The sequence below is a fragment of the Dreissena polymorpha genome, chromosome 6 (assembly GCF_020536995.1).
Source record: "Dreissena polymorpha isolate Duluth1 chromosome 6, UMN_Dpol_1.0, whole genome shotgun sequence".
In the NCBI taxonomy this organism is placed as follows: Eukaryota; Metazoa; Mollusca; class Bivalvia; order Myida; family Dreissenidae; genus Dreissena; species Dreissena polymorpha.
Genome location: NC_068360.1, coordinates 91,922,162 through 91,942,823, shown reverse-complemented (window position 1 = coordinate 91,942,823; position 20,662 = coordinate 91,922,162). Strand labels below are relative to the sequence as shown.

Genomic DNA, 20,662 nt, shown 5'->3' with positions numbered 1-20,662 from the left:
CCAAACTTGAATTATATAAACATATTAAGTCACAATACGAACACGAATCATACTTAGACATCCTATGTGTGCGCAAATTTAGGCGCTGTTTTGCCCAACTTCGTTCCGGAACCCTTCCGATAGAAATCGACTCAGGCAGATATCGCGGTATAACAAAAGAACAGCGACTTTGTCCAATGTGCAATACTGGTGAAATAGAAAACGAATTACATTGCCTACTCAAGTGCCCTGTATTGCAGGATATACGAAAAACATATATACAACGTTAATTTTTCATAAACCCAAATATACAAACATTGTTTATGATGCTGTTAAGCAAATATGAACAGACAATTAAACAAACTGCTTATTACATTGTTAAAGCACTTGAGACGCGAAAATTAATTCTTTATCTTTAATATAACCTTCTTTAGAGGTTTGCCACAAGACTAAGCTATATTTTCAAGTGAATGTAATTTAAGTGTTCTTAAGCTTAAAATGTAGTCTCTTACCGAGAAAGTCCTATATTTCCTTTCGATAGGCTTACTACTCGGTATACAATTTATGTCAATTTACTGAAGGCCCTACCTATATAACCTAATTTCAGCTATTACTACTTGTAAGCATCCTATACGCGGGCTTCTAGATCTTTGTAGGTTATATGCAGGTTTTATACAGATATATATCGTATATATACTCAATAACATTTGTATATGTATGTGTATGATAAATGAATATAATTATATACATGTGTGAATGTGCGTGCGTGCGGGCATGCGCGTGTTTCGGATGAAATATGTGAATCTTTTTGCTCTACTACATGTAATTACAGTGTAATGTTTAGCATGCTATTGTTAAGCATTGTTTACCACTCGACTATATGTTTAAATACTATGCCAACCATTTGTTCACACACCATTGTCTTGCATGAATTGTAATATATATGTATATGTGTCAGGTGCCGGAGGCCTATTACAAATAGACAGATTCAGATGCTAAGAAGATACTTTCTGTAGACGAAATATATCATAAAAGCGGAAAGTGTTGTCCCTGATTAGCCTGTACGTACTGCACAGGCTAATCTGGGACGACACTTAACGCATATGCATAACACTCCTTTTTCACAGAGCACAGCTCATATTTGAATACTAGTACAACTCGTTTTAGTTTCTTTTAAAAGGTTAAATTATGCAGCCCGGCATAGAAAGGGACATTTCTTTGCAAAATATAAATAACCTACGTAAGGTTGAATTACAGTTCAACAAACTTAAAAGGATCCCCAATCTGACAACAAATTATCGATCCAAGCCTGGGTACGGACTATTCCGTGGATGATTCATATCGTAGTGGCATGTTCCACTGTAACAACCGTCACTCGCATGCTTAAAATGCTTTGATTTGCTAATTGAACTTCACATTAGGAAATGTTTGCATTTTAAAGATGTTAAGACGAGTAAACAACAAGAACTGATATCTTCAGACCAAATGCTCTCGACCAAGCTATTTGAAGACGCAAAGTGTGTGATTATCTGGCTTATCGTGTCTTCGGTTTAGTCAGACACTTCGAATATATTTGCATTTGCATGCATGCCTGATTGTGTTCGCGTATCAAGTACGTGCTAATACTCCAAAATTTAAGTATTTTATATTAATTTCGACTTGAAATATAGTTGAAACTCATACTTTAAACTAAATTTAGGCAAACTGCTTAAATATCTTTTTAAATAAAATCTATACATAAACGTTTTAATTACTTGTTAGTCAAGAGAGAACTTTCTATAAATGCCGCAAATTGTTTACAGGTAATGTATTTCCTACACCGCCAGAGTTTTAGTATTGAATAATGAATAAACTTGCAGATTAAGTACTTCCATCGAAACTCCATAGTTTATAAATGCATATTAAGTTGAACCGAATTCAAAGAAATATCAAGAAAACATGTGGGTTTTTGTTTATAACTTTTTTAGCTATATACATGCCATCAAACATTTATTTCTAGGAATACTACGTTATTTTATTGCCTTAGCAAAATAATATTCGTGTAGCACATATCATTCGAAAACGAAGAACAAATAATAAATGTTGTATGTATAATTTACTCCGCCAATGCATAGAGAAAATCTATGAAAGATAAATAAGATAAGAAAATAAAATATGAAAACTAGCAAAATCCACTAGCTTTAAAATTCGTGTAAACCCTTGAAAACATATCATTAGATGCGCCGCACAAGAAAACAATTATCACTTAATTAAAATTACAGTTTGAATACAGACTACTGTTTATGAAAATGCCATTGTTGTAATTGAATAAGTTCGAAGAGATTTCATAAGAAATTTTAACATGTTCGCTCTTCGAGTATTCATATATAATAGTGCGCATAGGTATTTAGGTATGTTGACAAATGAACTCGAATTAAGAGTACACTTTAATGGCCTAAGCATGCACTCAAAATAAAATAAAAATGACGCCAATTGTTTACCAGATAAATGTCATTCTAAATTGTACCCCACTACATTTGTGATTTGCCTACGCCACTGCTTGACTGTTTTAAAGTAAGAAAATACAACTGATTATCAGGCGACATACTACCGCTGTTACCTTTAACTGCTTTATAAACGGCGACAAGGCATCAGTGACGCAAGGTGACAGAGCTAGTATTCTAAAACATCGTGGTATAGATATAAGCTTGATGTAAAATATAACGTAGTTGATATCATGTATATAAGATAATAATTATATTGTTATAATCACGTATTAGAGCCGTTCATTAATGCCTGTTATTAGTGCAGATATAACCATATATGAGATCGAGGTTGATTGGTGAACCAAACACCAAGAGGTCGAGAAAAGCGTTGCTTTAAGGTCGATATCACATATCGCATATGACGCTGGAAATGGCGGACAGAGGTCATCACGCCGAGGACGGTCGCCGAAAACGCCAGACTTCCGGTCCGTCATGCCAGCATGTATTGTGCTATCAGCTGTTTGCCGTGTTCATGTTCATCATTGGACTCGTCGGTGGAATATTTATCGGAATGTACGTCGACCCGAAGATCGACAACAAAGAAAACAAAAACTGTCCTAGCAGTACAAACCAGGTGATAAACAACGGAAACACGGAACATGTACCAACGGTGTGGAATAAATCAAGCATCGGAGCAAAGTCGGGCGAGTGTCCCTTTACCAGCCCTGTTACACAAACGCGATATGAAGACACGGTGTTCGCACCGCTGACTAATGCTGAAATGTACCAGGCAGCTCGCTTTCTGAAGAATTCCGGAATCATTTCAACGCTAGAAGAACCGACCGACTTGACTCAAAACTTTATTCTTTACCAATGGCTAGATGTTCCGGCGAAAAACGACGCCTTGAATTATCTCGACGGAAACGGTGAGAAACCAAAGCGTTACGCAAGAGTCACAGTCCAACGAGGTGCGGACCTTGACGTCATGGAATATAAAGTGGGCCCGCTTGGCTCAACGTCAACGCCAATGACGTCACAGGCTATGACACGAAGCGGTGAAATTCATTTCAACAGCCGCCCCTATGAAGCTGTAGAGGTGGACATCATGACCGAAATGCTTAAACCGGATTTGGCGAAACTAGCTGATTTAATGGCCGAAAGTTTTGACGGGATTAAATACCCTGATGATGTCAGTTTGAATTTCTACAATGGACCGCCGAGCATGTCGGGCACTACACGGGATACAAGGTGAATTTGTGTTTTTTTTTTCCAATTATTGTTGTTCTGAAATATGATTTTCAGTATAAGTAATGGCACAGTGACTTTTAAAAATACATATGAACCGTGCTCTGTGAAAAGGGAGTTTGCTGCATGTGCGTAAAGTGTCGTCCCAGATAAGCCTGTGAAGTCTACATAGGCGAATCAGGGACGACACTTTCCGCCTTTACTAGATTTTTGCTAAGAGACTTTCTGAACACGAAAAATACCATAAAAGCGGAAAGTGTCGTCCCTGATTAGCCTGTGCGGACTGCACAGGCTTATCAGGGACGACACTTTACGCACATGCAGTAAACCCCAGTTTCACAGATAACGGCCCATATACTCATTTTTTCATAAACTTGCAAGTAGTCGAAATTTTATATAAGTAATGTGTAGGCTGGTTGATCAAATGCTTCAGTCGCTTCTGCATAACCCGGTAACTATAAGAAGAATGCCTTCGTTGTTGTGAAATTAATTACGTTCAGCTTTTCAATACGTTTTAATATCGCAATGTAGCATGCAAATCAAAATGCACGTTATTATAGATTTTTCACTCTCCGTCAGTAGAATATGTTTATCGGATAATATATGATCATGCATCTGCATTCATACGAAAATGGAACGTTTCTGATACGTACAGTTTTAAAATAGTAATACAAAACGTTGAACATGTACAATTTGCAGGGACAAAGACTGAGTACATATTAATTAAACCGGTAACCATTAATCTGAATATAATATGTAATGAATTCCAACTCAGTCCTAACAGTTTTGTATACATAAAATACACACAAAAATGTCGTTGGTACCCCCCCCCCCCAAACACCAAAACAACACCAAAAGGGTTCCGATTCGATTGACGCAACATGGATCAAATTCATTTCGCCTTTTTAACAGATTTAGCTTTTTTCATATTGCAATAAAGTCTGCAATGTTTAAATATTACAAGCCTTCAATAAAAGTTAACTGTGAAATTATTAACAACATTTTTACAATGTTGTACATTCCATTGAATGTTCAAAGTAATACGAATCGTTATTGTTGATAGTTATTCTTAAACTAGGCTTAAGATATTTTTTTATTTGGGGCCAGAAATTTTAAACATTCTTTATCGATAAATCAAGAACGATGTATTGACACGTGATTTCATTTTGTCGCTGTTGTTCTTAAATGAACATTTACAGGTTATTGACGTTATGTACATTCACTTTCAGGTGGAGCATAATGCTGAACGGTTTCGGTTACGACCAAGGGGACGTCGACCTTATCCACATCCTCCCTCTCAGCGGACGGGTCCACCATCCCGGAACCAACACGTCCGAATGGTACGCATACGACTTTCATTACCTGAATCAGGGCCCATACAAAACGGCCCGGGACCTCATGGACGCTTATAAGGCCGGCGCAATCCGGAAAGTAAGGCTGGACAAGGGATTTAGGGCCAGCATAGTGGACCGTATTTTCCCCAAGCGGGACACCAGCAAACCTCTACGCGAACAAGCTAACAAGCAGGGACCCAGGACGTATTATCCGACAGGACCAAGGTATAAAATTGACGGAACAAATGTGAAATGGATGGACTGGAGTTTTGAAATCAGCGGAGGGCAGATTAGGGGACCAGCGTTGTTTGATGTGAAATTTAAAGGCGAAAGGATTTTATACGAGCTGGCGGTGAACGATATCGCTCTGAACTACGCCACCGATTCGCACTCACAGAATAACATAATTTATGCCGATGCAACTTACGGCATAATGGGAGGTGATACCCCAGGGACCGTCATCAAGGATATTGACTGCCCTGTACACGGAAGCGTTCTCCAAACGTCATTTTGGTGGCCTACAACGCAACGCGCATACAACATGTCTTCGATCTGCGTGTACGAGGCCGATGGCCAATCTGCGCTGTGGCGTCACGCCGGCATGGGGTTTGAGGCTGGGTTGCGCAATCGATACCTCGTCGTGTCCGTACCAGTGGTGATCGGTAACTACGACTACACGTTTGAGTTCCACTTCTTCTTGGACGGTAAAATCTTCAACTACGCACGAGCCAGTGGCTATATCCAGGCGAGCTTTTGGGACAGAGATGACCCTAAGTGGCCCGACAAAACCCGAGATTCATTCGGCTACAGAGTGAGCGACTACATGTCCGGACCCATTCATGACCACATGTTCGGATTCAAGGTCGATTTCGACTTAATCGACAAGAACAACTCGTTCCAGCTCGTTAACTGGAAAGCGGGACCGATTCTCGAAGCGATTCGTACCCAGAACGCTTCGATACCAGACGCACCGGAGTACTTTATTTACAACGAGACCCGCTACATCGATTGGGAGCCGGTACAGACAGAGAGGGCCATTACGAAGCAGGCACATCAGCAGTTCATGGTTGTGGTGAACACGCGGGAGAAAAACAAGTGGGGCGTCGAGCGAGGCTACGTTATTGAGCCATTGGCAACAGGTACATTTGTAATTAGGTAACTTAGGTGGTTTTGAATTTCCAACGTTTTTGTTTTAACGTTTTATATAATGCGCATTTTCTCATAATAATATCAAAGATATACAATACTCCTCATAAAATTCATTTATCACACTTTTATGGCATTTGATGCATACATTTTAGATGCATATGTCCTACTAAATGTTAGTATCTTATTGTGTTTGTGTGACCGAAGTAATGTTTTAAGTATTTGTGCATTACTTTGTCGTGGATAGTCACTTAGATCTATGTTCGTTTCAATTAGTTCATGACCGCGCGAATTCCTATCGGAAAAAATTGTTCTACAGAGAAATTGTACAAAGCGTGTTTTGATCATGTAAGTAACTGAGCAATGTAGAAAACTGTTTTAAGGCTGACAAGATAGCACTGATTCCTCACGAATGCGCAAGCTCTTATTGTATAGAATGAGCCTCGCTCTGGGAAAACGGAGCTTTATGCATGTTCGTAAAGTGTCGTCCCAGATTAGCCTGTGCAGTACGCACAGGCTAGTCAGTGACGACATTTAACGCCTAAACAGTGTTGTTGTTTTTCAAAAAGAAGAAACTTCTTTTTGAAAAGAATTATACCATTAAAGCGAAAGATTTGTTCCCTGATTAGCACGTATTCAGATGCATAAAGCATGGTTTTCCCTGACCGAGACTAAAATGTTTAAATACATACCAAAGACTATGTTTAAAGTGCGCATATACACATATACCGTACTTTCGGTTTATGACAGCGAATCTGCTTTAATATTTGTTCGGACGTGACGTCAATGACACGTGGCAATCCTTACTTAAAATTACACCCAAATGAATTTCATACGAACTCTCGGATTTACTGAATGAACGAGATGCATAAGTAAACAACAATTTTATCGTTGATAAATCATAGATTCAGTTTAAACATAGTTATGAAATTACATCAATTTATATGACATTTTTCTGTATTATTTAAAGGAAATTATTTATAATATTATGCTTAGGCACAGTTATCGGCAATGAGCCTTTGTTTTACAATGTGTGAGTACGACCGGGTGGGGTAACGACGTGGCAATACTATCAACTGACCAACCATCTTAAAAGTGGTGATCCGAGAATAGCGGTCACTCGTCGACAACGGTCACTTTGGCCTTTTCCATTCACTGACTGCTGTTTTCAGTTTTGACCGTAGATAGTAAATCAAAGCATCAATTGTGTTTCAGGTTCGCAGTCTTTAAACCAACATCCCATCCTGAATGCGCTTTCGTTTACGAAGCATCACTGCGCGGTTACCAAGCGGAAGGAAGACGAGAAGACGCTGACGTCAATGTATGACGTCAACAGGATGAACAACCCGCAGGGTTACCTCGAGAAATTTATAGACAACGAAAGCATCGTGGACGATGACATTGTAAACTGGGTAACCGTCGGCTTCTTGCACATCCCGACCTCGGAGGACATGCCGATGACGGTACGGGTAGAGACGGGTTTTTTGCTGAGGCCGTTTAACTTCTTTGACCGGACCGCATCGTTTGATATGCCGCAACACACGGACACTATTGACGGCGTACTTAAGGAGTCCGAGCCAAATTTTGAACAGTGTGCCGAACCCCCACCAAAATATTGTCGCTTTTGTTAAAAGCATGTATCCGCTTTTTGATTGATATATTTCAAATAATCAAACAAATTAAATAACGCAAATAAAAATCCTATTACGAACGCATTATAGTATACAGATTTATTCAATGCAAGTTTTATACTAACACCATTTATGCCTAGTGGACTGCCCGTCCTTCTATATTGGATCAATTTATTTCCCAAATTAGGGATGTCTAGTATATTTATTTCTATATTTAGAATATTTCTTACAGAAATTCCTTTAAGTAAACAGCGCAGACCCTGATGAGACGCCGCATCATGCGGCGTCTCATCTGGGTCTGCGCTGTTTGCCAAGGCCTTTTTCCTAGCCGCTAGGAATAAAAGGGTTAACACCATTTTCATAACATCTCAGATGAAGATCTTAAACAAACGAAATGAAAATCCCAATCGGCGAAACCAAAAGTATATATTGGACCACCACTGCGGAAAACAGCGTATTTGTGCTAACGCATGTTCCGTCGATGTACAATTGATCTGGGCAACCTGCTGTATGGGCGTTTAAAGGGTACGCCTATACCGTTGGTTAAATTGAGCCTCATTATGTTAAAACGGGGCTAAATGCATGTGCGTACAGTGTCGTCCACGATAAGCCTTTTCAGTCTGCACAAGCTTATAGGGAACAACACTTTCCGCGTTAATGATACTTCGTTTAGAGGAAATCTCTTATAAGCGAAAATCTGGTTTAGGCGGAAAATATCGTCCCTGATAAGCCTGTGTAGAACGACACTTTACGCACATGCATTACGCTCCGTTTTCCCAGCACGAGACTCAGTTATATTGCACAAATACCGTTATTCAAGACGCTCTTTGCGGTCATTCGCTAAGACACCTTTTGCACTCGAATCCAGCTAAAAGTATCTTGGGTTACATAAATAGTATACGTCTACATTTTACGTTGACTCAGTTAAACGTTGCTATTTTATGTAATGGTATTCGTACAGGTATGTTAATGTCTAAGTGTAACAACGTCGAGTCAAGAAGTATTTAGTAATGTTTTGTTTCTTGATCAATTAGATATTGAAATAAGGACTAGGGTACCGTACGCACCGATATTTCCAATTTCTATCGGTGTATTGTTTGTGTTCTTTAGTACTATACTTTCTGAGAATATTCTAAGACAAAGTTCAATGTAACGATGTACAATGTAAACAATAGCATTGTTTGTTGAAACTTTATTTCAAGCAAATAGTGCATGTAAACATGTACACATGTAAACATTATTCGAAATGTACAGATACCAAAGTTAAATGTGCTTTGAATTGGAAAACAAGGTCGATGTGACACTTATATAAATTCCTCTCCGTTTGTGTTGAGTTGCGACTGTAATCATTGTGGTCAGAAGTCGAACTGTAAGTGTTTAGATTACATGTGAAAAGGGTAGGAGAAGACAATATCTAAGATAAGTATTTAAAAGAAAAAGGAAAACAAAAAAACAAACAAGTAAAAACGTTATTTTATTTGTAAGCTTAGTACACGGTCTGTTGTAGAGCAGTAGAGAGCCGACAACACGTATGTCGCAAAACGTTTCGTTGCTATGGTATATCGCTGTACCGCGCGGAACAGAAATTCGTTTTCTGCAAGAGAGAATCGATCATAGCCATTTAAGAGATTATTTGTAGTAATAGGGCACCGTATATCGGCAAAGCAGTGGGTTCTGAGGTTTGTATAATGTGGACATCTTAAGAGAAAGTGTTCGATTGTTTCTGAAGATCCACAGGAGCATAAGGGGGAGTTTACGAGAGACCTGTATAGATCATGGTTCAGATCGCTACAGACGAGTCGAAGGCGTGTGTGTAGGATTTGTCCAGTTCGTGAACCGCAGTAAAAAAGAGGAGAGGATTTCTTTTTAGCTTTATTTAGGGCGTTTTTGCATGATTGTACATCTGGTGAATTTTGTATTGCTATGTGCAGTTGATTCCACTCACGTATTGTTTTGGGTAAGAAAGATAAACTATATGCTTGCGTGCGTGCTCTGGCATGTCGAATATATCTTAAGTTGTATCCGTCTGGTTGGGATTATAAGTATGTAGAATTAGATCTGACATGTAGGGTGGTGAGAATCCATGTGCCATTTTGTAAAATAGAAGTAGGCGATGATGTTTTCTTCTTTCTGAGAGTGTGTCCCAATTGATGTCGTTCAGTAGCCTTTGGATGTTGCAATATTTTGTTGCTCCTGTACATATGCCAGCAGCTTCCACTTGAACTGATTCGAGTTCTTGCTTTAGGTATTCGCTACAGTTGTCCCAGACAACATCAGAGTATTCAAGTGTAGGGCGGATAAGTGAAAAATACATTTTTTTTCGAGAGAAGAGCTGTTTAGGAAGAATTTAAGCGACCTGAGAATACCGATAAGTCGCCAAGCTTTTGTCAGAGTAATTGAAATATGTGCGTTCCATTTTGCGTCAGAGGAAAGGGTAAGACCCAGGTGTTTGTGGGTGTCAATTTCTTCGATATTAAGTGAATTCATTATTAAAGGTGGGTGTTGTGGTTTGCTCCTTTTTCTGCTGAAAATAATAGATTCAGTTTTATCAGGGTTGAACGATACAAGCCAAGACTGGGACCACGAATGTATGGATGCAAGGTCGTTGTTTAACGTGGTTGATGCAGTTATCGGATCTTCTACAATAATGTAGAGACTAGTGTCGTCGGCAAAGAGCCGGATGTTTGAGTTGACAACAAAAACGATATCGTTAATATAGGCGAGGAAGACTAAGGGGCCAAGGATGGAGCCCTGAGGGACGCCTGCTTGTATATGGCACCAGGATGATGTAGAATTTGCATACACAACGCGTTGTTTGCGATTTGACAGGTAAGGCATAATCCAGTCAAGTAGAGAGTCGCATATTCCAAAAGACGAAAGTTTTGTGATGAGATCACGATGCCAGGCTCGGTCGAAAGCCTTTGATATATCGCAGAATACAGCACGCACTTCCTTGCCCTCGTCCATCGCCTGATATATGTCGTTGTAAAGACACGTAAGTTGATTAACGGTCGAGTCGCCTTTGATAAAGCCAGATTGGAAAGGGGTAATTAAATTGTTTGTCGTTAAATAATTATATATATGTGTGTGTATGCAGCGCTCCATAAGTTTACCGAGGCAACTAAGTAGGGAAATAGGGCGGTAGTTGGAGGGTTTAGAAGTATCTGATTTTTTGAAGATGGACGCAACGTTAGCAAGCTTCCAAGAATCTGTGAAATACGAATTCTGCTTATTGAAGAATGTTGAAAGGGGTATAGAAAGTTCGTGTATGCCTTCTTTTAAAAGCCTAGGACCGACCATATCTGGGCCACTTGCCTTGCTTGGGTCTAGAAGAGAAAGAGCGTCTTGAACGTCTTGGGGCGTAATGGTGATGCTTCTCAAAGAGGATTCCGTAACACGATTTATTGGTGGAGGATAGTGATCTCGGTCGTCGACTGAGAGGAATAGTAGTTGTTGAGAAGATTAACTTGTCATTGTCAGTAGTTGCCTCGTAATTGTGGTCGTATAATGTTGGTATTGTTTGCGTTTGTGTTTAGTTTGTAAGTTGTTTTGCTGTTTTAAACCATGTTTTAGGAGATGTGTTAGGTTGATTTAATTTCTCAATATTTATTTTTATGTTTTGTTTTGCCTGACGTATATGTTTAGTGACTAGATTACATGCGTGTTTAAACTGTGACCATGCTTCTGGCGTATTTGACTTTTTTGCTTTTTATGAAGTGTTTGCCTTTTTTTAATAAGAGTTCTAATCAGGTGTGACATCCATGGGATGTCATGAGGTCTTACTGTGATTATCTCGTTTGGGATATTTTGGGATGCTATTGATAGGATTGTGTCTGTTATTTTCTCGTTAATATCATCTAGGTCGTCGTTGTTGAAAAGACTGTTCCAGTCCGTCGTCCGTAGGCCGGCTCTGTTATCATCATAGTTTCCTCTGTCGTAGACCCATATACGTCGTTTGAATGGAGCTGTTCTGGGCTTATGAAGATGAAGAACTACCACTACTGGACAGTGAAAACGAGTTAAGTTTGGAATGAAAGGGTCTGCAACAAAGCTGGATAGTACGTGATTTTTGTTTTTTACAAAGATTAGATCGATAAGTGAGCTAGAGTGTTCTGTGATGTGAGTTGGTGTGGAGATAAGTAGTTCGGCGTTGTATGATGTCATGAGGTTTTTGATTTTATTTGGGGTTTGGCTGAGTGCATTCATATTAAAGTCTCCAGTGATGATGCTATTATCGTAAGACATGGTAAAAGCTTGATCGATGTTATGTTCTAGTAAGGTCCAGTGGTCATTGTTTGCATCCGGAGGACGGTAAATGCCTCCCAACAATAATCTCTGTTTACCTGTTGCCAACTCGACCCAAATAGATTCTATGCCATTTATAGAGAGATCTGATCGCTTGGTTGCATTGATACCTTCTCGAACATATATAGCTACACCGCCACCATAGCCTATTTGGTAAGCATGAATAGTTGGTACATTTAACTGTAAACTACAAAAGGCAATCATCTGGCACAATACAGCAACAATATTTAAAAAAATGATCAATAGTTTTAGGTGATAACTAAACTAGGTATAGAGTAAATGTCAATGCGTGTATGAGAAGTGGTAATTTTTTTGTAAATATAACATGTCTATAATGTAGTTAAAGTAGTTATCTATTTAAAGAGAAAATTGTTTGTTAAAGTCTGATTTATGTTTATATTAACGGTGACTTGAAAATGCTTTTATTACATATTACGTAAATGACTAAATTTGAAAATGTTAATAAAATCTTAGTCAGGGTGCAGGATCAACAAGGTTCAAAGGGGTTTACACGCGATCTTGGCAGAATGCAAACACACCGTTAAGAACCTTTTTGCAAATATCTCAAGTTATTAAAATATATTTGTTAAAATCTTAAGTGCATACAATACAGTTTTTATTGCAGTTTGTGCCGATATCTTGAGATTTAAGAATAACTAATTGAATACGCCTTCGATGCCAAAATTTCACGTTGCGTGCAGCATACTCGTGGAAATGAACGCGTTACACGTTGAATTTTTGGACAAGAACACAGGCTTATTAAACAAATTAATTCTGATGTATTTCACATTTCAATAAGCAGCATAAACACTATATTGAAGTGGAAATTCTTAAGAAAAAAATATTTAAATAGTTATTTTTTAAAGAAAAACACCACATACCGGTGTGTTAAAATCCATTAACGTTCAATTCTGAACCTCACAAAGTCACTCGATCAAATCGCACTTTTTAAATTGTAATGGCGAACTTTTTTAATATGCGAACGTCTGAAGTCTGAAATTAGAATCGAACGACCGCACATCGTTAACGTAATGGCACCGAAATAACTTTATAATAAACCCGTAAATTTTAGATACAGCATTTCGATCCGCATATCTCGTAGATAGGGTCATGCAAACCAGGCAGAAATATGCGAACTCAACCAGAAATAAGAAAAGGAGAACTTTACTTGCTGTAACAAAATTATGATATGGGATAGGTACATAATAATTCAAAATGCTGATTTTGATAACATGTACATTCGAAAAATCTGATTATCGCGTTCCGATATCTGAGTATTAAGCTCTCTTTTTTAATTTCATTGCTAATTTTTTCCGCGTTGTAAATGACCAACAAGAGATATGCTACTATAACAGTAAATAAAATAATGTATTGGTTGCCGCTAATATGATAACCTCTTAACTAATTAATTTATATGTACATTTTTAGCGTCCGATTCGTTAAATCCACCTGTTTACAAACATTAAAAGGTAGTTAAATTAAAATACCACTGTCGGAGTTGATGTTCATATTTTATGTAAATCGTTTAAGAAAATACATAATAAATACAATTTATATACTGCTAAAAGAACTGTGTACAACCAAATATTTTTTTAATCTTATGAACACTGCATACCAGTGACTTTACGCACATCATTAAGTTCCGAGTTCACAGAGCGAAGCACATATTTATACAGTCGTTATAACATGCTAATGTCTATTGTTAATATTAGTCATTATTTGTTCCATTCATTTTATCATTTGGATTTGTTGTTACATTCTTTGTTTGATATGTGGTTTTTCGCAGAAAATTTTAGAGTGTTGCTTTTGACGTTAATAAATCTTATCCGCTACCAAATTGGAATTCGTCCTCGAAGTCGAGTTACAGGGAACTGTGTAAAACTATAGAGGACTGCAAGTGGCCGCCGCCCACGTTTGGCGGCCATAGTCGCCTGGCTAGCTACGATAAAAGTCGTGTTTGTTTCTGATAGTATGTGATCGGATTAAAATTAATTTATTCTGTAACATACATTTAAGGTTAGACGAACTATAATAGAACTGATAACAAAAAAGTAATCATAATAATAATAATAATAATAATAATAATAATAATAATAATAATACACAAAGATGAAGACAGAAGAAGAAAGAAGAAGAAAAAGAGAAGAAGAAGAAGAAGCAGAGAAAAGAAGAGACCGAAGAAAAAGAAGAGAAGACGCAGAAGCGACGCCTAAGAAGCCAAGACGCAAGCCGCCGCAGCACGAATCAGACGAAACATCACAGATCTCATCATATCTAATCCTATCATATTCCTCTCATCCTCCTCCCTCCTCCTCCTCCTCCCCCCCCGCCGCCGCCGCCGCCGCGCCACCCGAGCGAGCGCCGAAGAGCAGAAGAGAAGAAGAAGAAGAGAAGAAGAGAAGAAGAAGAAGAAGAAGAAGAAGAAGAAGAAGAAGAAGAAGAGAAGAAGAGGAAGAAAATAAAGAAGAACAAGATCAAGATGAAGAAAGGAAGAAGAAAAAAAAAGAAGAAGAAGAATAGTAATAATTATCATGATAAAACATACAGTGTATTACAATTTTTGTATGATGAGCGGAAAATTTTATAATACAAATAATCAAATACAAATTACAAATATGCGAAATAAACTTAAACATTAATTCCCGAATGTTTAACACAGTCAAATGTAAAGTTTTGCGGTGCTCGTTCAAAAAGGCGGAAAGGTAGATTGTTATCAATTTATAACCACATACACGCGACACGTTTACCAAATTACTATTATATTGATAACCAGACTAATTTAATGACATTGTAAGTTATTCTATAAATTTAAAGCATTATATGTGTGTTTAGGTGTATATGTACGCGTATATAAATATATATTAGAGTAAAGTTGTATGAAAAATAAAAGGATGCACCTTTTATTTTCTTTATTAAATCTTACCAAGGTACATAATATTAATAATGTATCTTAGTACTGATACAATATACAAATGACATGCACTGTGAACAATGTTCAAATAAACAGACAGTATTACATGATGACTTCTTACACGAACGCGGTTTGTTTTCTATAACCAAACAGATAATATTCTAGTTATGTGTTATTCTACAATATGTATGGATTGAGAGCCAACTGTTTTTAAAGTAGATCTAGACAATATTCGAAACGTGTACATCAATTTCACGTTCTTAAACGCGAACTAAAACAATGCATCCATTGAATGATTCTTGTATACATTTTAAACATTGTAAAAAGACACGTATTCGATCAATCTGTTTACAATAATATTTAAACAAAAATAACATTCTGTAGAAAAATTTCGATCGATGTATGCTATCCAAGTGAGATATATACTTCTTCACACAAACTTTTCCAGACATCAAAAATACAACTGTTCTTAGTATAATCATGTGTTGAAACCGTATTGATTGCTTAGTCTTGATGTCGAGGTTGGGGTAATCGAAGTCGCATTGATATTCGATGTATGATTTTATTATCCAGACATCTTACGAACTGTTTACATAACTCATCTTCAACGTTATCACCATCTTGATTATCATCATAGACATCACCAATGCTTCGTGCAGACCTGCAAGTATCGTTCACACACCATGGGTTTTCACCTATTTGGTCTAATATTCGGAATATTCGGAATCGCTTCACTGCAATGTTCTTCGGCGTTTCCAGTTCCTATTTGATGGGAATGAACTCCTCAGGTGCGATTTGCTGTGTGCGTTCCGCATCATGATTATCATCAGCAAAAGTTAAGTTCACGTAATTTGGATGGAAGCAATGTTTCACAGTAAAGTTCCAAATACTTCAATGACTGGGGTGGCTAAATAGCGATACATGTATGCAAATGAGTGTAAGCGCTTTCAGCTGTGTGAGCGATGATAGGACTGCGACAACGATTCCCCATAATTCAAAAGCACATATGTCTTCCCAAACAATGGAGCAAATACTTAATGTTTAAACCCTACATCAAGACTGAGACTCTTGATATTGAGACTATGGAACGCCTCCCACAGACCAGGACTGTCATCATAAACTTTTACTTTTAATGTATTGTTGAAAACCGTCATCTTAACTCCTGTATATGCATCTAATCCATGTACACTCGATGTTATGCTACAGTAGTCCAGCTCACACGATCGAGTGTTAGCAGAGTGCTGTCATGCTACAGTCGTCCAGCTCACACGATCGAGTGTTAGCAGAGTGAGGTCATGCTACAGTCGTCCAGCTCACACGATCGAGTGTTAGCAGAGTGCTGTCATGCTACAGTCGTCCAGCTCACACGATCGAGTGTTAGTAGAGTGCTGTCATGCTTCAGTCGTCCAGCTCACACGATCGAGTGTCAGCAGAGTGCTGTCATGCTACAGTCGTCCAGCTCACACGATCGAGTGTTAGCAGAGTGCTGTCATGCTACAGTCGTCCAGCTCAAACGATCGAGTGTAGGCAGAGTGCTGTCATGCTACAGTCGTCCAGCTCACACGATCGAGTGTTAGCAGAGTGCTGTCATGCTACGGTCGTCTAGCTCACACGATCGAGTGTTAGCAGAGTGCTGTGCAGACTGCGTAGACATCTAGAGGAACATTTAATTTCGTACAATTCAATCCATTCTGTGCAGGGTAGTGCTGGTAGAGGGTCTGCACTGTTAAGAACAATCCAGACCGTATGTTCCGATATGGACGAACATTATCTGAAACAATACTGGAATCCATGACACATTCAAACGAGAATACTTTTAAATATCTTTATACATAATAATATAAATTCATGCATGTATAAATGAAAACATTAAAATTGCCATATGATTAGTGCTAAATGAAAAAAACTTCAAGATTTTGACCAGTTGATAATAAATTATAAATTATTAATAAATAATAAATTAGTTATTAGTTAAAATGAAATAAATGTGAATGGTCTTTTGGAGACAACTCAAACACAATTTTACCGAATTCCTCGCAACGGGTATCTCCGTTTTTTGTTTCAACTTTACCACTAAGATTATAAGTAAAATGTATCACTCTGTTTTCTTATTCAATGCAAGTTTTGGTAAATGTATGTACATAATAGGTTATGTCACAATTCCGAAAAATGGCACTTTATTTTGCCCGTGTGTGGTCTAGTAAAAAAGGTTTACTGAGGTATAAATATTAAGTTTTGTCAGATGTATTTTTCATGATGATGATGATGATGATGATGATAATGATGATGATGATGAATGGTGATGATGAACCAATCGAAACCACACACGGTCAAAATAAAGTGCCATTTTTCGGAATCGTGATTTATTCAAAATGATGACATGCAAAATTATTTAGGAACTTCAATGGCATATACATGTATATGGAAATTAATGTAATGATTGATGGTGATCTATTTAGATATACGTTTTATTATTTAGGTTTCCAATAAGCTATTTTATATATCTACTTTCAAAAGTTGACTACCCATAACCTATTATGTACATACATTTACCAAAACTTGCATTGAACACAAAATTCCGTCGTGAAAATTGTTTTACATAACACAGAAAGTAGAAACCAACTCAAGCATATATTGATACAATATATATAGAATATTATGTGAGTTTTGGATAAAGATCAAGTTTATCATGTAAGGCTTAGAACCATGTTAGCGCGAGGCTTGGTTCGAGCCGAGCATGATAAACTTGATCCTTATCCAAAACTCGCATAATATTCTATTTATCCTATAAAATATCGCATTTTTTGACGATTATATCTTTCCGTAGTTGACAAAAACATATTCTCCAATTTTCGATAAAACCCATATCTGATAGTATAAAGTCAAAGTTTATACGATCGTTGTTATACTCTCTCTCTCTCTGAGAGAGAGACGAGAGAGAGAGAGGCGCGAGAGGAGAGAGAGAGAGAGAGCGCGAAGCGAGGCGAGAGCAGTCTAGCTTCAGAGCGCGCTCGAGAGGCGAGATCGACGGGACTCATCGCGCTCTCTCTCTCGCTCTCTCTGCTCGTCTCTCTCGTCTCTCTCTCGCTCTCTCTCTCTCTCTCTCTCTCTCTTCGTCTCTCTCTCTCTCTCTCTCTCTCTCTCTCTCTCTCTCTCTCTCTCTCTCTCTCTCTCTAGATATATATATATATATATATATTAAAATATTACACCTCAGAGATATATTATATAAATATTAAAATATTACACCTCAGAGATATTGGTCCTTCTTTATCCAATTACCAGATATAAATAAAGGCATCAATTACTGATAAGTATACCATAATGTAACCTCTGGCTGGAAAAGGATCCCAGTAACTACGAAATCACACACAAGTAAAAAGGCTTATATAATCTTATCATAAAAATAAATATGGCGATGAGACGTTCAAACGAATTGACTAATCGGAACTTATCTCTAAATTGCGTATAGAGTCTTATTTATTAGACATTTTAGCTTTGGTCAGATATTTTTACTAGCCCTGCAGTGTCCCTAATATAATACGCATTACTGAATTTCTACTATCCCGACTTTCACACTATCCCCAAACTGTTGGGTTAGTGGATAGATGGCGGAGTTTAAACAGTACTGGACTTCTCTTTCATGTAATTTCAGTCTTCACGCTTATCATAAGCTTGCATGCTGTCTATTGATCATCAATCTCCACGCAGAGTCTTCCCATGTTATCACATGCAATCTCTGCCATCACATGAAAATTCAACCAAGTTTGGTAGGATTTTACTTTTTTGTTTAAGTAATATTTTATTTAAAGTAGAATCATTATCTTTTATATTTTGAAAATAGTTTACACGTTTAGGTTCATAATAAAAATATATATTGCCTAGATGAAAAAAGGTTAAACATAACAACTGGAACATTATTATCCCACGTGGTTCGGATATCATCACGTGGTTTGTTATAAAGCAGGGATTTGATCCAGCTATGGTGGTTCCAGTCAAATACTGTGCGGAGGTTGATGATCATGTGTGACATATACGCGATATTCCAGAATAACGCGCTTTATTGGCTCTACTATTTCAAGATATGAGAGCTCTCATCTTTGAAATGACACTCGAACATGGTTAAAGTTGTGTATGTTATGTAGTACAATTATAACTTCATCTATTGTAGCTTATATGTCCCATATTTGACCCCCTACCAAGTTAAATAACTCTTTTGTGAAATAAATGCACATTATTTATCTGATTGAACATCCGGTTAAACCTTGGCGTGTAGGTACTATTATCACTAGGTAGGTAGTATTATATATACAAAATCACTTTATAAAATCTTCATATTAGTTATAGCTAGTCATACAATCAAACAATGCAAATAAATTATATTTTTCAACTTAGCGACTCGGATCCAAGCAGGTTTGTACCATACTGGGCATAAATCAGCAATTCGTTACTATGTAACTATAATACTATGCATCTAATAAGATTCGTAACTCGTCAAGTTAATCAAGAAAACTAAAGGCCACTGTTTAGTTGAAAGTTAATCATATAAAATAGCGGCGATCGTGGGGCAGGGGGAAGTCTTGAGGCAAATGTTGTTTCTGTGTGATTGAAAAATGGTTGATGCTGTATGACACTGTTGTGGTTATTGTATACACTATACAAAAAGTGGGACGTTCTTACTTTGGGCATTGACTTTTCATAAGCGATAGAAAGCTGTCATAAGTGCGCAAAGAATGAATCAGGACAAATAGTAGGGCATTGGCTTAGATATGCATAGGACAGACCTGGGGTGAGGAGAAGTACAGTTTTGATAGAATCTTCACCAAACGTTTTGAAATATTTGTTGACATCGAATGGAGACATAGATCTATAAGCAACCTATTCGTAGCAGACAATTCACAGTTATTACCCTTGCTAACACAAACATTGCACAAATCACCGTTCTCGTTCTAAAAGGCGTACTGTTTTCATCGTCTTTTCATCAAACATTCAGGAAATGTTTCTTATACATTAATGCAAAGTTAAAAAAAACGCCTATTCTCGGTAGGCACTTTAGAGTTTACATCAATTTTTTAATACAATAAATGCAAAGTTCGCCGTTTCCGCTCTGTAATTCTTACAGTTTTCATCGAATCTTCGCCAAACATTATTGACAAGTTTGTTTACATACATGAAGGACAAGTTCGATGACCAGCTTAATTCTACGAAGAACCCAAGCGTTTTTTGCCCTTTGTTTACATAAATAGGCGGTATAACTTTTATATACTTTTCCGTTCTCTCATTCAGTTTTCATAAAATCTTCACTATTCTTTCTGGAAAAAATGTTTGTTGACATAATATGGAGGCCGTGTTCGATAGACAGCCAATTCTCATCAGCCACTTAAGAGTTATTGCCCTTTATTTATACAAAACATTTGGGATTCGCCGTTTTCGCTCTCTAAACTATTTCACATGTCATTGAATCTTCACAAAAAGTTTCCATAAAATGAAAGTTTTGTAACTAGCCAAACAAACATGGCATCCCATAGTGTCAATGTTTTAATGACGGGTGTATAGTTCTGGTATGTTGTGTAGGTATTTGACATATATAACTATTTAGTACCTTGTGTTTCATTTCGGACAAGATGGGTCAATATCAAGGTTCTC

At 37.5% G+C, this 20,662-nt stretch overlaps 1 protein-coding gene across 1 annotated transcript; it reads left to right on the top strand.

Annotated features, from left to right (window-relative positions):
- The first annotated feature begins 2,579 nt into the window (after nucleotides 1–2,579).
- Nucleotides 2,580–7,880, top strand: LOC127834717 (amiloride-sensitive amine oxidase [copper-containing]-like). The gene is made up of 3 exons (XM_052360742.1): nucleotides 2,580–3,692; nucleotides 4,919–6,162; nucleotides 7,385–7,880. The coding sequence occupies exons 1-3, from the start codon at nucleotides 2,863–2,865 to the stop codon at nucleotides 7,798–7,800; spliced, it is 2,490 nt and encodes an 829-aa protein (XP_052216702.1). The 5' UTR covers nucleotides 2,580–2,862; the 3' UTR covers nucleotides 7,801–7,880.
- Nucleotides 7,881–20,662: the final 12,782 nt, after the last annotated feature.